The 23,945-nt window shown below is 48.4% G+C and overlaps 1 protein-coding gene across 3 annotated transcripts in view; it reads right to left on the bottom strand.

Moving 5' to 3' along the window:
* Window positions 1-23,945, bottom strand: part of LOC144943251 (deubiquitinase DESI2-like) — a 41,244-nt gene that overhangs the window by 5,959 nt on the left and 11,340 nt on the right. For all 3 annotated transcript variants that reach the window (XM_078870580.1, XM_078870579.1, XM_078870578.1), the window contains 3 exons: window positions 5,309-5,381; window positions 3,668-3,761; window positions 3,268-3,409 (listed from right to left, as the gene is read on the bottom strand). In XM_078870580.1, coding sequence (XP_078726706.1) covers window positions 3,268-3,409; window positions 3,668-3,761; window positions 5,309-5,375 — 303 coding nt within the window. In that variant the 5' untranslated portion in view covers window positions 5,376-5,381. The remainder of the gene's footprint in view (window positions 1-3,267; window positions 3,410-3,667; window positions 3,762-5,308; window positions 5,382-23,945) is intronic.

Raw genomic sequence — 23,945 nt, 5'->3', positions numbered from 1 at the left:
ATGCTGCGGGGGTATTAACAATAAATATGCACCCCGTCTGCTTGACCTCCGATTAGCACGGTTAGCTACGTACGGTGCGAAATAAATTCAACATACATTCATACATTTGCAGTGGACATTAAATATCCCGTGGCATAATTCGCAAAAAGAGTAGGCCCCATGCGTTGGCGGCGTTATGGTTTAAATTTTTTATGTTACAAATTACTTACGTTGGGTAAAACCGCATCGCAACGTCGCTGCTTGTTGGCAGACTGGACTCGCCTGTAAACATAGCGCCCTCACGATTGCCTTGCGACTTCATAGTGGAGCAAATACCAAGCGCACTTTGCTATTGTTCATTTGAAGGTCGTGAAAATTTCAGTGGATGGTTTTGAATGTGGCCATCATTCCTACAGAGGTGATCTTTATTTTTTTTAATGCCAATCATATTGTAGTTATCAGCGTGAAGCCACGGGTCAAAAGACACGTCCTTATTGGAGCGTGTGCAGTAAGCAGTGCACCACGGCGCGGACACGTTCGTTGTTGCACCAGCATCGTATCGCTCGTAGCCGGACACGCGCTGCTTTAACCGAGCTCCACGTCGTGACAATGTTTGCGTGCGGGCGATGGTGAACAAGTGGAGACTATCACACTCGCCACGCTGGACACGCCCACTACTCGAACCCGAATTCGCGGCAGTGCCGGCTCGGTGATCCGACTCGGCGACTGGCCCCGTGAGCCACTCGGCCACTTCCACGGGTACCCGCTTTGTACCCACTTTGGATAGACTGGCCCCTGTAATGGGAACGTGGAATTTCCAATACTTTTTCCAATACTTGCTCAAGGGCACTAACCAAAGGATCGGTGTTGCAAATGCTAATTTTAGTGGACTCTTTAGATTGTTTATATTTCATGTGAGGTATGAGTGGGAGGGTCGGCTGACAACCTGCAGGCAGGAACACGTGGCCATCTGCTGCCTGGTCTCACCCCACCCCACCCTACCCCCTCACCCACCCTCCCCCCATATCACAGCAGAAGGCAAACTTGGAAGACCCCCTCCCACCCCCCGCATATGCCCTCTGTTTTGTGGGTATTTGCTGTCCGATGAATTGGGCCAGTGTAGCATGGTGTAGAGTTTGATTTGGAGAACGTACGCAAGTTCGAGACATCGTACGTATTGACCGTTAAGTAGATGGGTCTCGGGCAGGGCACTTCGCGAGGAGGGCACAATGGCCGGTGGTCGAGACTAAAACAAAAAATTTTTAAAATATAAATTTACCAAGGCCCACTGAGCTATGCTGTATAGCTCGTTTTTTGGAAGCGACCTGGTCACAAATGATAGCTCACGTTTACATTTATAGCAGCCAAATACTCTAAACGCTTGTTGATTCTAAACGTGGAGGGAAAACCGGAGGGCCCGGAGAAAAATCCACGCTACCACAGGGAGAGAGAGACACACACAAACTCCAAATATGCAGTCATCAGTGTCGGGGTCGAACTCACGACCTCCTGCATGCCAGGCGAAGTAGCTAACATCTCGCCACTGTGGCACCACACACGTTAGTTGAATCTAATGCTGGAGTGGGAGCCAAAGGATGGGACGCGCCTGGGAGGACATCCACTGCGTAGGTGGAAGCAATGAAATCTTCTCTCGTGCAGGAGCTCGGTGATTGGTTACAACACAGGACCACGATGGATCGAGACGGCTTGGGGAGGAAGGCCTTCATCCAGCAGTGAATTGATCATGGCTAATGATGATGAGAAAGTGCATAACCATCTCAAGTGTCAGCGCATTGTAAACGAAACTGTCATTTCTCTCGACAAAATACAGTACACACAGAAAAGTTTAACGAACAGCACATCTTTCCCTCAACAAATTTGTCCGATCGGTTCAATATTTTTTTGGGAAGCAGCAGCTAAAACATTAATGCGTGGCGGAACTGAGAAGCGTTGAATTTTTAATGACGTTCCCTCTCTCCGCCTTTTCCCGCCCCCGCTTAAATTAACATGCGCTGCTTATAAATCGATTGGGGGGGGGAGCTGAAATAACTCAGATGGGTTTATATAAAGCAGGCTCGCATTACGAATTTACGATTGCAGTTTTGACTTTTCAAGAGGGATGGCTGTGGTCAGCTGTGTTCATCAGTTTAGAGGAGCAACGCCTTCCCCCCAACTGTGAATCACAAATTTGTTGACGTTTCAAACGCCTCCGCCACAGGAAAGATTCACTGCGCCAACGAGTTCCAAGACGTTTTTTTTTCAAGTGGCCGCTGCTTGGGATGGTTTTTGGTGAACGAACCCCCATTTTTGGACGTGGAAGGGAATGGAGCGCCCAGAGTGCGCGGAAAACAAATGGCAGCTACGTACATTGAAACTCTTTCCCGTTCCGATGACGACTGCAAGTCGCAGGGCAGGTGTCACCCTTCACCGCCGAATCTCGGAGCGCGCGAGCGGCTCAGCATTAATTAATTTAGAGAGGCGTAGCGTTGTTGTTTTTAAAGACGTTGTACTCACCACAGAGAACTGTAGCGACCCGACCACATTCTACGAAAGCTGCTGCCAAACTGTGCCACACGTCCTCCCCGCCTGGCCTTTTTCTTCCGATTCCAGAATCGGAAGAAAAACGTACGTACGTACGTGTACGTACGTGTTCGTCATCGGAATGGGAAAGGGTTAACAACCTACTTGCTCTACTACTTCGTGAGTCGCCGTGGCTCTCAACCGTGTGGTGACCAACCAACCCCGCCCATTCTCCACTGGCATATCCATTCCGAGCCGGCCCAGGGTTCCTCACGGTTTTTTTGTCCCTCCCACTGGCTGTTTGACTTACCGAGCAGGAAAACCAAGATGGTGATGCGCTGCTGGTCTCACAAGACACCTCAATCTGGCTCCGGGGGCCAGGCAGGGCCAGGGGTGGGGGGGGGGGCTAATGAGACTTTCACCGCACACGACGTCAGCCGGTACAACTCGAACACAGCGGCCATCATGAGCTCCATGGGCCACCGTCTACCAGACTCTTGTGTTCAACCGCCACGCTGCAGGTCACAGCACTTCTGATGAGTACTTCCCTGCGAAAGAAGTTCAATGTGCATACGTACGTACTTCTCTTACAGCGTATTCCCTTGCACTGCTCGACTTTCACATTCCCTTGCATCGTCGATCCAAGTAACGTGCGCACTCTTTACGTATTACTGCTGCAATAGCGACATTCGGTTGCTGGATGCTCGGTGTTTGGGCCTTTGGGCAACTGTGCTCAGTATAAATTAATAAATAAACACACATACGCACCTCGGCCAGGCCGGCGGTAAAGTGGTTGCAGTTCTTGTTGATGAGGTGGTAGGCGTTGCCTTTGAAGTCCTTGCCCAGCTCCTCTACAATCTGGGCGACGTCCTCCTCCGCAAAGTCGGTGGTGCCCAGCATGATCGCCTCCCTGGGGGGTGAGAGGATGGCGGTCGGTGGGCCGCGCGTGCGTGACCACGGTACGTGCTTTTGCTTGAATGAGACGGTTAAATCCACACCACTGGATAACCCACCTCCTCTGCTAAATCCACACCACTGGATAAACAACCCCCCCTGCTAAATCCACCCCACTTGATAACCAATCACACCTGCTAAATCGGGCCCTGGTCATGGTGCTTACTGGATTGACCACGTGGCATTGTGTGTAGGAGCGTGGGGAGCTGCTCACTTGAACTTGAACGTCTCCCCCAGCTCTGCGACGTCTCCAGGGACGATCTCGAACACGCCGCTGAACGGGTACGGGTGGCCCCCGTACGCAAACTCTGCACCCACAAACGGACACGTCGGGAGTCAAATCGCGAGTGCGGGTGGTGGCCACGCCGTGCCGTTCCCGTGGCGAAGGACCGCGCTGTTGTTTCGCGGATGATTCTATACTGCGTGGTTTTACCCAATTATGGAATTGGCGGGTAATTTTCAAACTTGCCAAATGTTTGTTACCATGATTGCCAGCAGACATGGTCTACTCCTTTAATTTTTGTTTACGAATAACTTCACCGGACCTTTTAACGTCCACCGGTGCTGCGGACGGTGCGCACCTTCTGTTGAACGGCAGCCGCTGGGCTCGAACCACGAACTTTACGCGGCAAGCTGCAAGCACAATCTACCGTTCGGCCGTGTCCGTACACCGGCCCAGCCGCACGTACATTCAAACGGAGGTGACCGGCTGGCTCAGAGGTCAAGAGTGCCATGCCGACACTTCTGCAATCCTGGGTTCGAATTTCAGGGATCGGCGATTACAGCCGGGTTCTGAAGTGGACAGTTAGTTGATGGTCTCAGCCCGGTCACCGATGAACTGCACAAAAGAACAGTCACAATTTCATCTCGATTGGTGTCAAATGGTGAGACGTAAAAGACTCCATTCGGAGCTGACACAGGACAGCCCACTGAAGCGCATACCACAGCGCTACGTCTGAGATCCCTTTGAGTGACCTACAGTCCATACAGTAAGGGACAGCACTTTCCTACCCGCCTTGCCATTCGAGAGTAATGTTTGTCGCATAATAATAATAAACTTATATTTTTTATTCTAAGAGCTAGAAATTTAGTCACGAAAAAAAATACGGAACCAATTTTGAAAAATGTTTTCCCTTGCAGATACTGATGACTAGGCTGAAACGTAATAACAATAGACTCAAAGCGCTGTACACCAGCAGTAAAAAAAACTACAAATATTCAAATAAAACACTGCCACAGCAGAAAAAAATTAATCAAAATCAGAATACAATAGAGCCAAGGATAATACCAAAATAGAAACTTTGGCAACCATCAACACTTTAACACTTGAGAGCCCGGTTTACTTACGGAGCCGTTCATAAATGGCGTCACGCGATTTTGGACGATTTTTGACCCCCCCCCCCCCCTAGTCACACGGCGTCACAAAAAGTCAGACCCCCCCTCAAATATGACGTCACAAAGCTATGCCCCCCCCCCCAAAAAAAAAAAAACACGCTTCAAATCGCTTTAAACTATTGTCATTGTAGTGCGTATTTAATGTGCCGTTGCACTCTGATGTTGCAGGAGAAAACATTTATTAAAAAGTATATTTAATTAATTAGAACGTGTTGTCTATATTTATTTAAAGTTTCGCATTTTTATGTGACGTCACATTTCTCAACCCCCCCCCCCTTCGTCACACATCGTCACAAATGTCTGTCCCCTCCCCCCTAGGTGTGTGACGTCATTTATGGACGGCCCCTTACGGGCGGCCGAGATCTCTCAGCGGTGCGGCTCAGTGAGTGTGAGACGTCGTCTCTTACCACTTCACAATAGTCCAGGGGGTAGCGGCACAGGTGCGTGGGTGTCCACTCACCTCGCCCGTACACCTGGATGCCCGAGTGAAAGATGCCGATGCCAATGGTGGAGGTGTACTCGTTCATCCAGTACTGGAGTCGGACAACACGCACAGCAAGCAGACGCTCCGGTCAACCTCATAGGGCGAAGGGCAGGGCTGGGGAAACCCTTTACATACTGCGTGGCTGAATGCCACCTTGAAACATCTTGGGGCGATCCCACATTGAGATCGGGCCGCCGGGGTGCCGCAGGGGTGGGGATGTTAACTGCCTCGTCTGGTATGTAGGAGCTCGGGGGTTCGATCCGGACCCTGATGCCCGTATGTGTGGAGTTTGCACGCTCTCCCCATTGTCGCGCGGATATTTCTTCGTGTCCTCCGGTTTTTCCCTCCAAATTTAGAAACACGCATTTCGAACATTTGGCTGCTATGAACGATAAAGCCACTTCGTTGAGCTATCATTTGTGGGCAGGTCGCGTCTGCATAAGAGCGATATAGCTCAGTGGGCTATATAGCTGGTATAATAAACAATAGTTTACAAAAACACACAGCTGAGCCACTTTTGGCAGTGCAAGAGGCCCTTATGGTGACACAAATTAGAAACACTGAGGGTTGTTTCCAGATCGAATCTATTTCCCCTCTTAGTACCCGATCAGCGCGGCTCAGATGCTTGCAGCGATGGATACATTTCGTTTGCTGGCAGTTTCGATGCGGGTGACCTCATGCGGCTGCAGGCCGTGTGAAATTAAGTTCAACCCGGTGGTAGCTTCCCCACCACCGCTACAGGGCACAGGGAAACCACTGCTGTTAGCGAGCTCCTATTAAGACTGACATTACAACAGGATGGGGTGGTATAACCCAGGCCCACGTATAAGCATTCAACTTCGTATTATCCCCTACTTTATTTCAGCTAAGTTTCTTTGCAAAAGGATCAGGCCACGTTCATATCCTGCTCGACATCGATGTGCGTGACTGCGACAACAATCAACTCGCCAGGACTGTGCCGTGGTGGCATGGTCCACTTGCGATCCAGAGGTCGCCGGTTCAATCTCCCGGCGTGGCAGTTGGTGCAATGGGGCAGGTTTCTTGCAAACCTCTGTCCATCCAGCATTAAGAATGTACATTTGTGACAAATACAAAGATCCCTCGTGTAGCCTTAACAGACTGTTGGTGGCAAGTGCTGTTCACGAGCAGGCTGGCATGGTTCACGAGGAGGTGGGTGGTCAGCACCACGTCTGGCCGCCTTTGTCTCTCCAGCAGGGATGTTTACACACCACACCAGTAACTAATTTGAGGCTGAGCCGACCTAGGGGAGGCGGCCCAGGACCGGTTGAGATGTCGTAATCGTCTCTGGTGTTGACCGTGCGCGGGAATCGAACTCGGGTCACCGGGTTCGTGGCACAGAACGCTAACCACTGCACGACAGCTTCCCACATTCATACGAGTGCAGCAAAGACTTGACATACATTTGTAACATGTACAAATTGGAACACGCATACATAAATAATACACAGTCATACACATGGAAACACGCACGTGTCTGCTCATGCTGCGTTACAATACCTCAGGATCAGCGTCTATATTTAGTCATTGCAAGACGCACGCACACGCAGAATGCACTGCTTTGTGGATGGAGACGATCACCTGGGAATCCACGCGCGCATTAATGCATGCAGGCGGGCAATAGCACGCACGCACAAAATGGCTCGTCCCAAACGCAGCAGCGTCCTCCGCACAACGAACATCAACTGGCTTAACTCGGAGCGCTCAGGGCGGGAGATTATTGGAGGTTGGTTTACGGAACAAAAGCTTGTAAATATCTATAATGGGCAGCGTAGGGGGAGCGGTGATGACAGATGGAGCGCCTGGCCGATTGTTCCACGGAAGCCCCGCGTCCAGGAATTGATTCGTGGGAATTCGAAGAAGAAAAAAAATGTTGCCGGACATTTACACGACGAACTTGCTCGGTCAAACCGGGGCATCGTAATGAGATTGGCAAAACTCACGCCTGATCCAGTGGCCAGATAGCGTTAATCCGCACCCGGTTCGCTGTGTCGTCTCCTGGATCCTTGCCAGTGGGTCCGGATGGGCCAAAGTGCCCGCGAGGAAACACTTGGCATGTGGTCATAGATCGCGATCGTGACCTTGTCATTTTTCAAGTGCTGCGGTTATGGCGGTGCGCTTGCGATCCAAAATCAGAAGTTGATATTATCCGAGTGAATTTCCCTACTGAGCTATGCGGCTCTTTTTCAAGGGTGATCCGGCCAGCAGACAGACACGGCAGCAAGAGTTCATAAACGCGATATAAAATATCAACAAAAATATAAATAAAGTCATTCGCATATGTACTGTTTCCCTTCGCTCTGATCCAGAGGTCGCCGGTTCGATCTCCCGGCGCGGCGCTTGAAACAAACGTGCCAGTTTATTATAATCCCCTCCCCCAATCCTGCCTCTATCCACCCAGCGGTATAAATGTGCGCACCACAGTTCATCGATTGGCAGGCCTCAGTGTGGTGGGGCAAAGTGTGGGTATTCCCACTCCTTCCAAGACGTCTGTCCCAGCGTGAAGGAGCGGCGCCACACGCCCTGAGCGGGGGGAGCCCTCTAGACGAGAGCCGCTCTCGCGTGGAGGCTCTCCCGCCAGCAGGGGCATGAACAGGCCATTGCGGGACTGCGACTTTGCCACTTTACCCGTTGTATTTACATCACGTTATACGGTCCGTTCTCCGATAACGCCGCATGTTTTCACAACGCGAATCGGGTACAACGCGATTGATGTATTGGGGAACACTTTTTTTTTTCATGACGCGGATGCGAATTGGATATAGCGCGATCGAGTGAACGGAACTACGTCCCGCGAGTAGGAATAAGCGGTCACACAAGGCAGTGGGATGCTGCTGGATGCCTCTAGATGCTACCCACGCGCCTCAAGTCTTTGCTCGGCCTGCGTTACGCATGTCACGTGTTATCGCGGACAGTGCTATCAGATTTATTTGAACGCGATTTTTCCATAACACGGTGTTCTTCAGGAGCCGCGTTATACCACCGCGTTACAGGAGAACAGACTGCATCCCGATTGTGCTACCCGAGCCTCGTCGCTGTGCGCTGTGCGTTATCGCCAGCCAGCAGCGCGTCATGCAACGTCCGCGAATGGTCCCAGACGATGACATCATCGTTTACCGACTTCTCCATTTACTCACCAGGCCCTTCTCGACACTGGACACGTGTCAGTCACGTGTCAGTCATAGTCTATTTGTGTGAATGTTAGGCTTTGGAGCCGAGATTTTATGAATTCGGTGAAAGCTCGAACAACGTACCGTGTACCGGACACACATTTTGTTTGAGTTCATAAGCTGGATTTAAAAAAAAATTGCTAGGCCATTAAATCACCGCACTGGCAACACATTTATACTTATAACGCTCAGTGGCCCTCACCTGGTAAAATAAACATAATTTAGTTGAATAGTTTTAGTTTAGATGTTTCAGGTGACCACGGGGAGAGAACTCCATATATGCAGGCATCAGGGTCGGGATGAAACCCATGAACTCCTGTATACCATGCGAGGTAGTCAACATCTCGCCACCGTGGCGCCCCACTTAGCCATCACTGGTTGTGAAGGTGGTGTTGGCTCTGGGAGTTGGGCCCTCAGACTTCGAGAGAGGGCAGGCGAGCAATGTGCCATTCCTCAAAATTGGTCCCAAACCAAAAATAAATAGTTTTGGGATTTATAAAATTATTCAAGGATGTCACCACACCCAAACATTAAACATTCCTCCTCTAAAACTCTTTTTTTATATATAACAGCCTAATTTGTTCTATTATTTTTTTAATTCTCACTTGAAAGACTGCAAATATAGTCACGCGCACAGATGTAAGATGCACGGACAGAATGTCAGATGCATGATGGATGGGTTGCCGGGTTGCGTGCGTGTATTTATAGGATGCAGAGTACAGTGTGTGGTCCTTGCACAATATATTGGCTTTCACAGTCAGCCGAGCTTTCCTTGCTGCTTTCGCAGATGTCTATCGCAAAATGCAAATCTAAGAACCATCGCTCGTTCCCTCCGGCTGTCAATGCAGTGGCACAAAAAACGATGAGGCCCCAAATCATCCCAGTTAAATGACTTCACTTGACTGATATCTGACAAAATGGCCCATCCGTTTCTATAGGAGACCCATGCTTTTTATTGTCAATTTCATAAAATGGATTTTCATTACTGATTTTGTCATAAAATTGACACTTGCACAAATGAAAGCTGACCTTTTCTTAAACCCCAAAATCTGGTGACATTTTGGCTTCCTGCCCAGTTGAGCATTTTGCCCACCCAACCGATGGACGTCACATATGTCACACATGAAGAAACCCGTGGCAATGCACCCATCGCGAATGACCATAGAAAACAAAACAAACCGCAGTATCACAGATTACAGACGAGACGGGTCTCATTGAAACGTCTGCAGCAACATGCCAGCTGCTGTTATTTGTGATTTGTTCACGGGGGGGAAGGGCAGGCGGTGCTTATTACAGCGTCTGATGGCTACACCCCGTCTGAACAATGAGCGTCGTAGGGCTCCGTGCAGATAGGCACAGGTAGCATAGCGAATCCGAGAGTGAGAGACAGAGACACAGGGACACGGGGACAACGGGGAGAGGCACGTCGATTGGCAGATACAGACACGGACACTTGGAGAGAATGCAGTGGTGGGAGACACATCGACTGGGAGACAACACAGATATGTCGAGGGAGAGACGCACATTCGTGCAGATGCAGAAGCAGGAGTGTCACGCGCGTGCGGGCAAAACGAATGGGGGGGGGGGTCAACGTGGGGGGCTCGGGGGGGGATGTGTGAGTGGCTGTCTGGCTCCCTGGTGGTCACGCTGTGTTGGTTATCAGCCCCCGCTGAGTAATTCGCTCTTGAGATTAGCGCAGCGTCTCGCCAGCTGTGACCACATTGCACCCTATGCACACCCGATGCTTAGTCTTGCCACCCCCTTGCCCCGACTGCTAGAGACACAGAGATGAAGACAAAGGATAAAGACAAAGATCCCCCCCCGTATAGCCTGAACCGACTGTTGGGGCAAGTGCTGTTAGCGAGCACCTATGAAGGCCGGCACGGCACACGAGGGGGTGGGTGGCCAGCACCACGCCCAGCCGCCTTTGTCTCCCAAGTGGCGATGTTAACTACACACCGCTCCAGGTACTCATTTGAGGCTGAGTCGACTTGGGGGAGGCCCAGGACCGGTTCAGATAATCGTCACAGGTGCCGGTCGTGAGCGGGAATCGAACTCGGGTCGCCGGGTTCGTAGCGCAGTGCGCTAACTGCTACACTACCGCTACCCACAAAGACACACACAGATGCACGCACACACGGGGACATATGGACACACATACGGATACACAGGGAGATGCCAAAGGAGACAGATGGGAACACAAAGACAACGAACTACAAATGTCTCCCCGTGTAGCATCTAACAGACTGTTGGGGCAAGTGCTGTTAGTGAGCACCTATTGAGGCCAGCACAGTGCACGTGGGAATGAGAAGGGGGGGTGGCTGCAACCACGCCCGGCCGTCTTTGTCTCCCCAGTGTTGACGCTTGACCACACCAGGTACTCATTTGAGGCTGAGTCAACCTAGGGGAGAACCCAGAATCGGTTAGAAAATCATCCACATTTACTTTGCGTCCACCCCGACTCTCCCCGTCGTCGTCACCTCCCGCGACTATTTATTTTATGGGGCCCGGCGGGGAGCGCGCTTGTCGACGAGGTCCGCGGTTCGACACCAGCGGCCACCCCGGTTAATACCGCGCATGTCATCCGCTCCCACAGTGCGCGTTAAAGATTTCCGTGACACCGTTCACAAGTTTTGGCCGGCGTCACGGTCCAAAGTTGACAATTGAACACAAACAACAAAAAACCCACCAATAAAATTACGCTAAAGCCTGCCAAGACCCTCCTGAAAAGGAGTCTTGAGAGTCGGTCCTCTTGAGATATTCCAGAATAAACAGGCAGGAGGGTGAGAATCGTAACACCTATCCCACTGTCACACAACCCTAGCCGCTACGTACATATGGACTGTTTGTTGAACTTCTTTCGCACTGTACGTGGCCAACCGTGCTATTCGGAGGTGCGGGGTAAGGACAACTAACACCAAAGCAGTTCTAAAGAAATTAGTTCTAAATGTAGATGTAAAAGTGCATAGCTCCAGTCGCTTCCTAATATCGGAAGGAAGAGCGTTCCAGACGGCCGCAGAAGCACATCTGAAAACGCACGATGCAAGTGACCGCCTTTGTTCGATGGCCAGCCAACAGCTGCCGCTGCTGCGGGGATGAACGGAGAGAGGCGATTGACCTTACGAGACCGCTTGCTGACCCCGTGTGCGCGATGTTGGCTTCTCGGTGCCTCGACCCTTGCCACCGTTGTGTGTGGAGTACACCGTGCGCTAGGAGCGGTGGTGTAGCGGCTAGCTCACTGCGCTACCGAACCCGGCGGCCCGAGTTCAATCCCCGCTCACGGCCCACATCAGTGACGATTATATTATCTGAACCGGTCATGGGACCTCCCGTCGGTCGAATCGGCTTCAAATGAGTACCCGGTCTGGTGTGTAAACATCACCATTAGGGAGACAAAGGCGGCCGGGCGTGGTGTTGGCCACCCACCCCTTCTAGATTTGAAGCTTTCGTGACTGCAAGGATTCATACTCTTAGGTTTTTTTTCGGTAAAGTCACTTGATACAGTAAATTTAGCTGTGACGGTCCCACCTGAAGACGGAGACTTGTGTTGCCTCCGAAACGTCGTGATTTATTTTAATTTTATTGTATTTTTATTTTTTACCTCCGTGACTTTACCGAAAAATCCTAAGAGTATGCACCCACCCCTTCTTGTGCCGTGTCGGCCTTCATAGGCGCTCGCTCACAGCACTTGCCCCAGCAGTCTGTCAAGGCTATACGGGAGATCTTTGTCTTTGTAGTACATTTGACGGTCTGTGGTCTCTCTCTCTCACGCCGCCTCCAACAGCAAACAGCTTTCGGCATCATCGCGTGCCCATTGTTATGATGACGGTCGACTTCTTCTTATCCCTGCGACCAGAGGCTGACTTCTCCGCCACCCACTCAACTCCCCCTCTCTACACCCGCGTGGCGCGCGTTATTTTTGGTTATTTACACCGCTTCAGAGTGGGGGGGGGAGGTTCGCCCTCCGCGTGAATCTCCTTTCAGTTCCACGTCGTTCATTCAAATGTAAATGACGCCTTTTGATATCGTGCATTGTGTGTGCGTGTGCGCGCGTTGATTAGCAGACACGAACATCTGGCAAATAAGAGGACCTGGGGGGGGGAGGGGGTGGAATTTTTTACACGCGAAAAAATAGACAAAGATCCCGTCCTGTAGAGCCTGGAACAGACTGTTGGGGCAAGTGCTGTTAGCGAGCACATATTAAGGACAGCGCAGCACGCGATGGGTGTGGGTGGCCAGCATCACGCCCGTCCGCCTTTGTCTTCCCAGTGACGATATTTACTACAAACCGCATCAGGTACTCATTTAAGGCTAAGTTTACCTAGGGGAGGCCCAGGACTGGTTTAGATAATCGTCACCGGTGTTGGTGACCGTAAACGGGAATTGAACTCGGATCACCGGGTTCGTAGGGCAGTGCACTATTCACTGCACTACACACAACAACGGACACACTCGGTCGGCTATGTCGGTCATAGGGGTCGTTTGGCCATACTTCGCCACTCTGGTCAGTGCGGATTGGTGAAAGGAAGGGGGTGGTAGGCGATACCCACGACCGGCTCAGGATATTTCTCGGCAAATGTTTACCTTCGCCAGGAATCAAACTCAGGTGACCGGGCGCTGTGTTGCCACTGCACTCCCACTCCACCCATGGGCACTTCACACGAAGCAGCGGTCAAAAGCACAACAGTACAAATGTTAATCCTCTTTAATTCATCATCAGCCATGATCTATCCACTGCTGGATGAAGGCCTCCCCAAAGCCATCAGCATCTCTCGTGATCCCACGGTGTAACAAGCCATCCGGCTCCTGCTCACGAGCCGATTTCATCGCTCCATCTCCGTGGCGGATGGATTCTCTCATTTGGAAGCCACTCCATCCTGAGTCTCCGCTACATTCCCTGCTCGGTGAAGCTCTCTTCACATTATTAGTAACTAAACTATATTTTATTTTACCAGGTAAGGCCCACACGGCTCTTTTTCAGAAGTGACCTGGCTATCACAAATAATATCTCAATGAAGTGGCTGATCATGTGGAAATTTATATCAACCAAATACATACTCTGGAAAGCATGTTTCTAAATGTGGAGGGAAACAACCGGAGAATATGCAAACTCAAAATGCCCAGCAGGCGTCAGGGACGGAATCGAACCAACGACCTCCTGTATACCAGGCGAGGTAGTTAACATTCAACGTGAGGCCCTCTGATTTGTGCGTGTTCCCTGATCCGTGTGCTGCTGCCCTTCCTGTGGTGTGCGTGGGATGAGAAGGGGGATGATGAGGTATCTGGGAGTGGGTGACCTGGATGATATGAATCAGGCAGAGGCCACGATCGCAGGCACCAAAAATATTGTTTTTACGTCAGCTTCATCCATCCACATACACTGAAGAAATCAGTGCAGGCATGTCGACGGCCTACTTGCTATGCTGCCATATAATATTCATGTAGGGTCAACAGGATCACCATACCATGCTGGAGGAAGTCAGTGGTGGTTGTGTTAAAGATAGACACGGCCGTGCCATAGGAATGTGGAATTCACACGAATGGACTGGGAACAGCAATTGCTGCAAACACTACTCAGTGTTCATTTGGATCAATGAATTGTGCAATTGGAGGTTGGCCCAAAAGTCAGGACACATCGGGTTATTTAATAGATTTTAACAACGGCATAAAAACTTTTAATAGTTTATTCTTTACGTTTATATTTTAGCTTTCATGAGCATCTATAGTATTATTTTTCCTGTGCCGTCACCTCACATCTGCAGTTTATAAAACTCGACCAAGAACCCGGAATGGATTGAGACGTTTGTTCAGAGATTACACAGCTGTAATCTTGCAAAAAAAACATCCAAAATGTATCTTCTTGGTTCTTTCGGTAAAGTCACGTAGAAGGGAAGTAATAAAATAATAAAACATAATAAAACAATTCTCACGACGTTTCGGCCACAACGCAAGCAGCCGTCCTCAGGCGAAGAATGAGACATTATCAAGCTAGGAGCTTATATAGGTGTAGCGAGGAGGAGCGCCTTAACAAAAGAATGTGCATATGAAGAGGAATTTTAGCATACCAATGGGCAATGCGTAGGAGGGGGGGCGGAGGGGTTTCAAAGTCCCATTATGCCCATGCATTATGCAGGATCAACAGCACCACGGGGGGGCGCAAGGAACAACGTTAATAAAGGAAAGGAATGTTAATGATATGTAGCTGCATTTACCAAACAACCAGCTTATTGTAGAGTATAGTAAGTATCAGTTTATATTTTAGTTTTTTATGTAGTTTTTACTTTGGTTTTCTACGTGGTTGTTTGGTAAATGCAGCTACATATCATTAACATTCCTTTCCTTTATTAACGTTGTTCCTTGCGCCCCCCCGTGGTGCTGTTGATCCTGCATAATGCATGGGCATAATGGGACTTTGAAACCCCTCCGCCCCCCCTCCTACGCATTGCCCATTGGTATGCTAAAATTCCTCTTCATATGCACATTCTTTTGTTAAGGCGCTCCTCCTCGCTACACCTATATAAGCTCCTAGCTTGATAATGTCTCATTCTTCGCCTGAGGACGGCTGCTTGCGTTGTGGCCGAAACGTCGTGAGAATTGTTTTATTATGTTTTATTTTTATTATTTTATTACTTCCCTTCTACGTGACTTTACCGAAAGAACCAAGAAGATGAATCCCTGCAGTCACGAAAGCTTTAAATCGAAATCCAAAATGTAATTTGTAAAGACAATATTCATGCGTGCATTAATGTTAATGGGAGTCAGTTTGAAAATGTGTTAAGATGAATTATATATTCATAATCAACGTTTTTTGGTTTAGATCGCGTTATTTATAAATGTGTCGTAACCCTCCATCACCCGACACGGCCAATCAGCAAAAAAGTGTCACGTTGACAAAAGACAAATAGTTCACTGCTTTAGCCCACCGGTGTGTTGAAGCGTGAAACCACAACATTTACAATTTTTGAGTACGACCTTTCGCTGTTAATTGCATCCAGCATCATCGGGAAATTCGCCAACGGGACACTTTTTTACTGATTGGCCGTGTCGGGTGGTGGAGGGTTACGACACATTTAAAAATTAACGCGATCTAAATACAAAAACGTTGATTATGAATAATATTGGTCGCGAAAGCCTACGTGTTAAACTGATAAATGATATAACCCGATGTGATTTGTTAAGATAAATATAACAACCCCACGTTGTCCTAACTTTTGGGCCACTCTGTATATCCCAGAGTACGAACGCTGGGCGTCCGGAGCGAGGCGAGTGGCTAAGTGAGGTGACATTCGAATCGTCCACTCTCGTGTGGCTTCACGCTCGCGTGATGGAACTCTACGTGAACCCGCAGGAGCTTCGTGGGCACATCCACATCACGAGTTTAGAGGCGTCAAATTTATAACCCAATTCTGTCACGAGTCTGGCCACCGTTCCACTCTATCGCGGCAGATATGCCTCTCAACAGCACGATGTTTTTGAAAAAGAATTTCATCTGGCGTTCCTTCTCAACGCTTATTCGCTTATTGAAGATTCAAATTAAACAACGCATCGCCATTAAGTTTCAATCAGCTCGTTGACAATTTTTTTTTTAACTTAACTATCGTTTCATTTATATGTCCACGTACGTATCGATGTACAGAAATATCTCACCGTTTTCCTTCGGCATACCAATTTGCTAACCGCGGGATGGAGTTTTATGTCTCCGCGGTTGAGCACGCCGACTGTGCTGGCACGACTTTGTGATTTCAAATCACCCGGCAATCCGTGCTCCCTCCGTTGTATCGTCTCCCCGCTCCCACCAGCGCTCTCTTCCCACCACCAGGTGGAGGTGGCGGGTGGCCAAACACCCTCCCTCTTCCTTAGAACGACCACCTCCCCCATTGCAAAATGATCTTCCCCCTGCCCCATGGAGTTTTGGTCGTTTTCGCTGCTGCCTCCTCCGTCTTATTTCCCCGCTTTCCATACACGGCCACATTGGGATCCTTGGGCAAAATGCGCCTTACAAGTGTAAATTATTATTAGTAGTACGTCATCCTCATCAACGATTTAGTCATCACCATGGACTTAAACCCTCAGTTTTAAAGATAAATAATATTATTTTATTTTTTATTTTGTTATTTGAACATGTATTGCATTTTTTTATTATGTTATCGTGTATTTTTTGTGTGTATTTGGTGTAGCAACTGGCAATTCAGTTCGGCTTTGATGAGTGTTTAACACGTAGGCTTTCGCGACCAATATCATCCATAAGAGGGTTTTTTGGGTTAGAACCACGTAAATATATAAATGTGTCGTTAAAACCCGCCACCACCCGACACAGCCAACTAGTAAGGGTTGTCACGTAAACAGAACATATTAATTCGTCAGTAGTACAACACACCCGTGTTGTACGGTGCGTTGTACCGGTGCGTTGTTACAAAAAAAAACCTCTACAGTATTATTTTTGATGAGTGTGACCGCGGTTACCCTAACCCACTATTTCCCACAAGGCCTGAGTATTGCCAACCGCGGTTTTGCCAACCAGGAACGTATCCCTTGCGGTTGGCGAGGGACTGTTGAATCGCACTTGGTCGCCCTGAGACTGGGGTGGAAATTTCACATTCCCATGACCGAGACCCCAATCCATGAGCTCAGCAGCCACTTAAGACCACTGGACTGACTTCGGGAGGGCTGAGGACGATGATGTTGATGATGTTGACGATGGTGATGATGATGGCAATGATCGTGATGACGATGGGTTCATCGAACTCTGGATGGGATTTTAATTCTTGACTCAACGGAAGGCTTGCTGCACCAACCGAGACCCTGTAGTTATAACAAATGAAGAGATTTAATTAAAATTTTCCGCATATGCATTTAACGACAACAAATTCGGTATATGCATTAAAAAACCATCCATTAAATGATTCCCTACGTGCGTGGATGGCCAATGGGCAATAAAATGCCCTCTATAAAAAAACACACACACATTTACATAAGTTCATGGCAAGCAAAATAAAGACATTTAAATATTTGGGCGTCACACCATCTGGTGTCTTCCTGCCTCCTGATCAGAGTACAGGTCTCTCCCTCCGGGGGGGGGGCCCGGGGGGGGGCAGGGGGAGCCCCCCCCCTTCCTCTCTCTCTTGCCCCACGTGTACCAGGACAATGGATCTGGGACGCCGTCATCCACTAGCCTCTCCCTTACAGTGACGATCGATTTACGGGCCGCGCGAGTTTCGCTCGCTCAACGCACGGGCTACAAGGCCGGTCACGTGGCACGTCACGGGCTTCATCTCAACCGGTTTTGTCCATGCAATACACCATGCCGTCTATATGTGAACAATAATATATGTTGAACTTCTTTCGCACCGTACGTAGACCAACCGTGCTAATCGGGAGGTGCGGGGTGGGGGGAGACACACTGAACACAAAGCAGTTTTAAATAAACGAGTTTTCAATTTAGATTTAAAAGTGCACCGCTGCAGTGACTTCCTTCTTTCGTACGTAAATCCGCGCCCGGCACACCACATCCAGATATATATATTTGGCTACGGCCGCCAGTCGCAGCGTGCCACATCCCAGTAGTTGTTGTTACCATCACTGTACATTCGACGTGGAAATTATTCCGTGGGAAATGAAGCCCCCGGGGTGTGCAGGCTTTGTGGCTTGGAGCACTCAGCTCGCCCTCGGGAAGGATGAGAGTCAGAATCCTCGCTTGAGGAGTGACTCAGCCGGGCCATCCACTCAGAGCCATTGGGTCAATGTACAACAGGCGTCTGCACTTGCCCCAACAGTCTGTGAAGGCTACACGGGGGATCTTTGTTTCTGGTGGTCACACCACTCTCTTGTGTGCCATGCCGCCCTCAATATGTCCTCGTAAAACAGCACGTGGCCCAACTCTTGTTTAATGTGCCGATGTTGAATTTCTTTCGCACCGTACGTAGCCAACTGTGCTAAGTGGAGGTATGAGGGAAGGAAAACAAAACTAAAACACACAAAAAAACATACTCCTTTGTGCTTTCGGTAAAGTCACGTAGGTGTGAAATAAAATAAATCACGACGTTTCGATTGCAACACAAGCGGTCGTCCTCAGGGAGAAAAAATATAATCCAGCAGTGGAACTGCTGAACCGGCGATCGAAACCAGCGATCGAAACGTCGTGATTTATTTTATTTCATACCTACGTGACTTTACCGAAAGAACCAAAGAGTATGGATTCCTGCAGTTACGAAAGCTTCAAATCAATGCAAAAAACAGTTCATACAAAACATAGAGCCACACCTCACAATCACTGCGAAAAACCTTCGCAGTGCTAAAAGGATCGCTATTTTATGGGAAGCAGTGGGTCGCGGTGGTCCTAGGGAGACTTTGCCACCACCCAACCCCCCTCATCAATGTATGTAATTTTAATTTCCTTCGAAACCGTGGCTAACCAACCGTCTGCTAATCGGAGGTGCGGGGAAGGGCAGGACACATGGATAGTGGTCCCTTGGTTATCGATATTAATTGGTTCCACGAAAACCATCGTTAATTGAAATTATTGTTAATCGAATATAGGGTATACGTGTTAAAGGATTAATTTTTTCCATGACGAGCGGATGTTGACCTTTTTCACCCTAAAAACATAGTTTATAAAACTGAAACACGCCATTTTGATAAACGCTATAAGAACATATTAAGACATTAATATTAATAAATAGACTGATTTATAATGAATAGAGGATAAAAATTGACATAGAGAATAAAAGGGGCATAAATATAGCATAAAATAAACATTCTTACCTGAAACTCTTTGGTTCTTTCGGTAAAGTCACGTAGGTAGAAAACGGACGTTGACCTTTTTCACCCTAACGCCTCATTCAGCAGTTGTTTTTCTTGCTGTGGTTGTCCCACCTGATGACGATTGCTTGTGTTGCGATCGAAACGTCGTGATCTATTTTATTTCTGACTACGTGACTTTACCGAAAGAACCAAAGAGTATGGATTCCTGCAGTCACGAAAGCTTCAAATCATTCTTACATAAGGCTAAGAATATGGATGGCTTCAGAAGTTGATGAAGAAGTTTGGGGTGGGAGAAATTGTATTTTTGGAAGGAGTCTCCTTCCAATGGAACCTTACTTGACTGTTATGTAAAAAAACCACCAAGTTTTCACGAGAGCAACGCACACGAAACATTGAAAAGCTAGCGGCCAGTTGCTCTCAGAACGCTCATGAAAGGGCGTCGCTAATTGAATTTGCCGAGGCCACTTCAGCAGTGCTCCGATTGGTCGAAATTTGGCGGGTCCGCGTGCTATCGTAAAACAATGTCGTGAATAGAAAATGTGTCGTTAATATAAACAATAGGACCCCTATGGGAGGCGGATTGTTAATCAAAATATCGTCTATCGATTGCATCGTAAACAGAGGGACCGCTGTATGTAACAGGCGTATAATTGCATTCACAATAAATACACGACCATAGCAATCAGCATAGGATCTCCTGGCCATTGTGTTGTTGTCATGAACCTCCTATAAGCACGATGGGACCACGCCGAGTGATCGGCTGTGCGTGTAGCCAGTAGAGACGTTAATATCTAGTTGTACTCTGTGAGGAAGAACAAGTCTTGGCCTGTGCTGTGCCCAGTGTGAGTAACAAAGAAGTACCCTCTACACGACACGACGTGTCGCAGAAGTCGCTCATTACATTTGTATAACTTCACACACAGCTTATATAACTTGAATAATAACACTGCTAATTGGGTCAGACTGTAATAAAATTTTTTTTATAAAGATTATCTTATTCCAAGCTGAGTAAACAACCCTTCATCAGCCTCGGTAATGGCCCCTGTAACAAAATCATGCAAGAGCTGTGTTTATCCTTGATTATATTTTTTGCACAATTACACGCACAAAAGCGCACGCTGCCATTAATTCAACCAACATTAAAAGGGTCTTTTAATGAGAATAGGTTTTCCCCTTTTTTCTGGCAAGAAAACAGGTGTTAAGATGTTAAAACACCAAACTGAAACCTTTTTACAAGGAATCATGTCTGCGTTAACCACAATGCTTGTGGTCAGAATGCAAACAAAATATATTATCAGAGTAATGTTTTTTGTTTGCATTCTAACCACAAGCATTGTGGTTAATGCAGACATGATTCCTTGTAAAAAGTTTTCAGTTTGGTGTTTTAACATCTTATGATCTTAACACCTGTTTTGTTGCCAGAAAAAAAGGGGAAAACCCTATTATCATATGTCGATACTGGCAAAGGAGGTCCCACGATGTAGGTAATGTGTTCTAGTTAATGCATTATACATTCTAAAGCATGCGTTGCATGCATCATGCATGCAGTGGATCACAAACATATAGAATTGGTTACTCTTTGGTTCTTTCGGTAAAGTCACTTCACGCTCGTCCGTGTACACGCACGCCAGCCGTTTGGGGGGTCCTAAACATTGTTGTCTGGTTTCTGCGCACATTTGCTTGCACATTACATCTTCCTCCCTGCGTTCATCCGAGTTGAGAATCGACTCTGTCCATCATCCTCCCCGAGGCTATAAATTGAATACTGCCATGTCGATGCATCAGAGGGACACGCAGATTAACATTTAGGAGGGGGGAAATTGTATTTTGTATTTTATTTTGTTCCACTCTGTTTTAGTTACATTTGATTGCAGATGAATTCGGGTTTCACGTTCGTTTTTTTCTCAGTCCGCTTGAGAGAAACGAACGTGAAAACTTAATTCCCATAACATAATAAATTAAGTAAAATAAACGTTAATAATTCTCAATCTACCAATGGATGGAGGCCTCCCCACACCACGTCAGTTATGGGGGTGGTGACTGTACTTCACTGCACTGGTTAATGAGGGTTTTTGAAGGGGGTCCTGATATCAGCACCACTCATGTTAGTTGTGACCTGCAATTGAACTCGGGTCGCCAGCCTAAAAGCGCAACACACACGAACTGCTGCACCACTGCTCCAGCCCATACAGTCCTAAATTAGTCTGAAATTAAATATGAAATGTATACGTACAATTGAATATACATATATAATTATGCGTTGTGTATAATTTCTCATTCATGAAAAATATTTCACAATGATCTACGACAGGCAAGATGTCAAAAATGTTTTTTTTATGGGTGGGGGTGTTCGCCCATGCCTTTTGCACGCCCCCCCCACGCCCCCCTACCCCACCCCCAGACCCTGGGTCACTGGGAGCTGTTTAATGACTATACGGACACCTGCCATAGAAACGTGGAATTTCCTTCACTACTAACGGGTCACCAACAGAGATGAGCGCTACGCCACGCCCACTGGAGTAGGACGGTGGTGGGAGGGGGGGCACTTTAACTTGTTCGTTTTCTTCCCCCCCCCGCTCCCTGCCAGCTCCTCCATAAAAACTGGACGTGATCTCAATATGCGTTCCACTTGGCTACCAAAGTCTGTTGGCTTGGCTCACGGAATTATAAATTCATGAATTTATTAATTTCCACTCCACTCCACCGCTCTGACCTTGACTGGGCAGAGTGTCGGCGAAGGGCACGCGACCAGCGCGGCGTGCCCCAGGTCACCCAGTCGACGCGTGCCGCTGTACGCCGGCGCCAGCGTCGATACCGCAGGGCGTGACGCCGCATGGATGGATTCGTGCATGGTGGCGGGAGAGACCCTTGCCCGAAATTTATAGCAGCCATATACTCTAAACGCATGATGTTGATTCTAAATGTGGAGGGAAAAAACCGGCGGACCCGGAGTCAAATCCATGCGACCACGGGGAGAGAGACAAGCAAACTCCAAATATGAAGGCATCAGGGTCGGGATCGAACACATGGCCTCCAACATACCAGGCGAATCAGATAACATCTCGCCACACCGTGGAGCCCATTTGGAGAGACGGTACATCATGAAGGATGTTCTGCTGTTCGTCTGGAGTTTTGGCTCGATCCCTTCATAGACGTGGGTTACCTGCAGTCACTTCAGCTTTCATCCGGCACGAACAAAATATCAGGAATTGACTGATTGCGAGGCTCAGCAAGGCTCAGTAAAGGCTTATGGAAGGATTATTGAATTCGACTGTGTACACAGAATGTGTTATTTGCTCGTGCTGAGTCCGCGTGGTGGCAACACGATTGTAGTCCAGGAATTTGGAAGCGAGGGCTGGTGGTAGAGGGCTGGTGGTACCAGCCCCTTAGAGTCGGGGGGGGGGGGGAGAAGGCTAGCAGGGTGGGGGTGGAGAGGGCTGAGTACCCCCCCCCCCACCCCTAAACACCAGTAATGACAATTAAGCGACGGGCAATTACAGCCTTCCATCATGGAGGCAGAGAGCCGGGGCAGGATGCACGGCAGACAAAAGCTGATCGCATCGTTACTCATTCTGTTTCACGTTTGATTACATTTTTTGTGTGAACATTGCATATATGTCGGGGCCCCTCCTCCCCTCCGCGAGAAAACAAGGTCGTGCTACAGGCCTGGGTGGATCACAGAAGTGTGTGAATCTCTCAGCTATCAGGTGGTGGTAGCACAGATCGTGGACTGAATCCATCTGTGCGGAGCTCTTGAGTGTTATCCCATGGCACGAGCTCCAGGATTCCTCCCATGTGCCACGCGTCGTTATCATGGGTGGCCAAGCGTTGTCACGAAGGGCCCTCATCCTGAAAAAAAGAGCCCTGTGGTTGCTCGTGAGGATTACCTCGATAAAAATCCAAAGGGAAATTTTATTAATTTAAGCTCACCGTTTGTACAAGGAGGTTCATGGTGCACCATGTCACTATTAACCTAATGAGAATATTCAACGAGCAGCAGTAAAGGAATTACATATATATGTACCAGTCATAATTTATATAAATTCCCTGTGGACAGTTGGCAGCATAACAAGCCTTGTTATTAATCGATGGCATGCACAGCGGTGGCCAACAACAGTCTGCATAACCGACACCGGAGGTACTGTCGGAAAATAGATAAATGCATGCATGCATGGATGGGGAAATATTTTTTAAAACACAATATTTTTAGTGGTTTGCTAATTTGCCCTCTGCTTGACGCAGGTCACCAATGCACAGACATCCCATCATCCTCTCCGTTCTCCCGTGCACAAATTCGAGGCATCGTATTGGCTGTAAAAAAACGAGTTAGCGGACCTGACCGGGACAGATCGCTCGAAGGGACGAAGGCCGATCGACGAGACAGGAAACGTAATGGCAAAGGGAACACACCCTACGTATGTCTGTAGGTATTTGTAACTTCTTTCGCACTGTACGTAGCCAACCATGCTAATCGGAGGTGCGAGGGAGACGGAGCTATAAGATGAATTCTTGGAATACTTGCTAGGCACATTTCAACACTAGATAGACCACGTGATTGCTGGCTTGCAATGGGAAAACCCTGCTAACTTTATCTGGATGATGTTATCATCTTCGTAACCTCTCCACAACAACACCTGCAGCCATCCTGCAACGTAATAACAATA

This window comes from Lampetra fluviatilis, chromosome 30 (assembly GCF_964198595.1).
Source record: "Lampetra fluviatilis chromosome 30, kcLamFluv1.1, whole genome shotgun sequence".
NCBI classification, from domain to species: domain Eukaryota; kingdom Metazoa; phylum Chordata; class Hyperoartia; order Petromyzontiformes; family Petromyzontidae; genus Lampetra; species Lampetra fluviatilis.
This window is presented reverse-complemented; position numbering and strand designations above follow the sequence as displayed.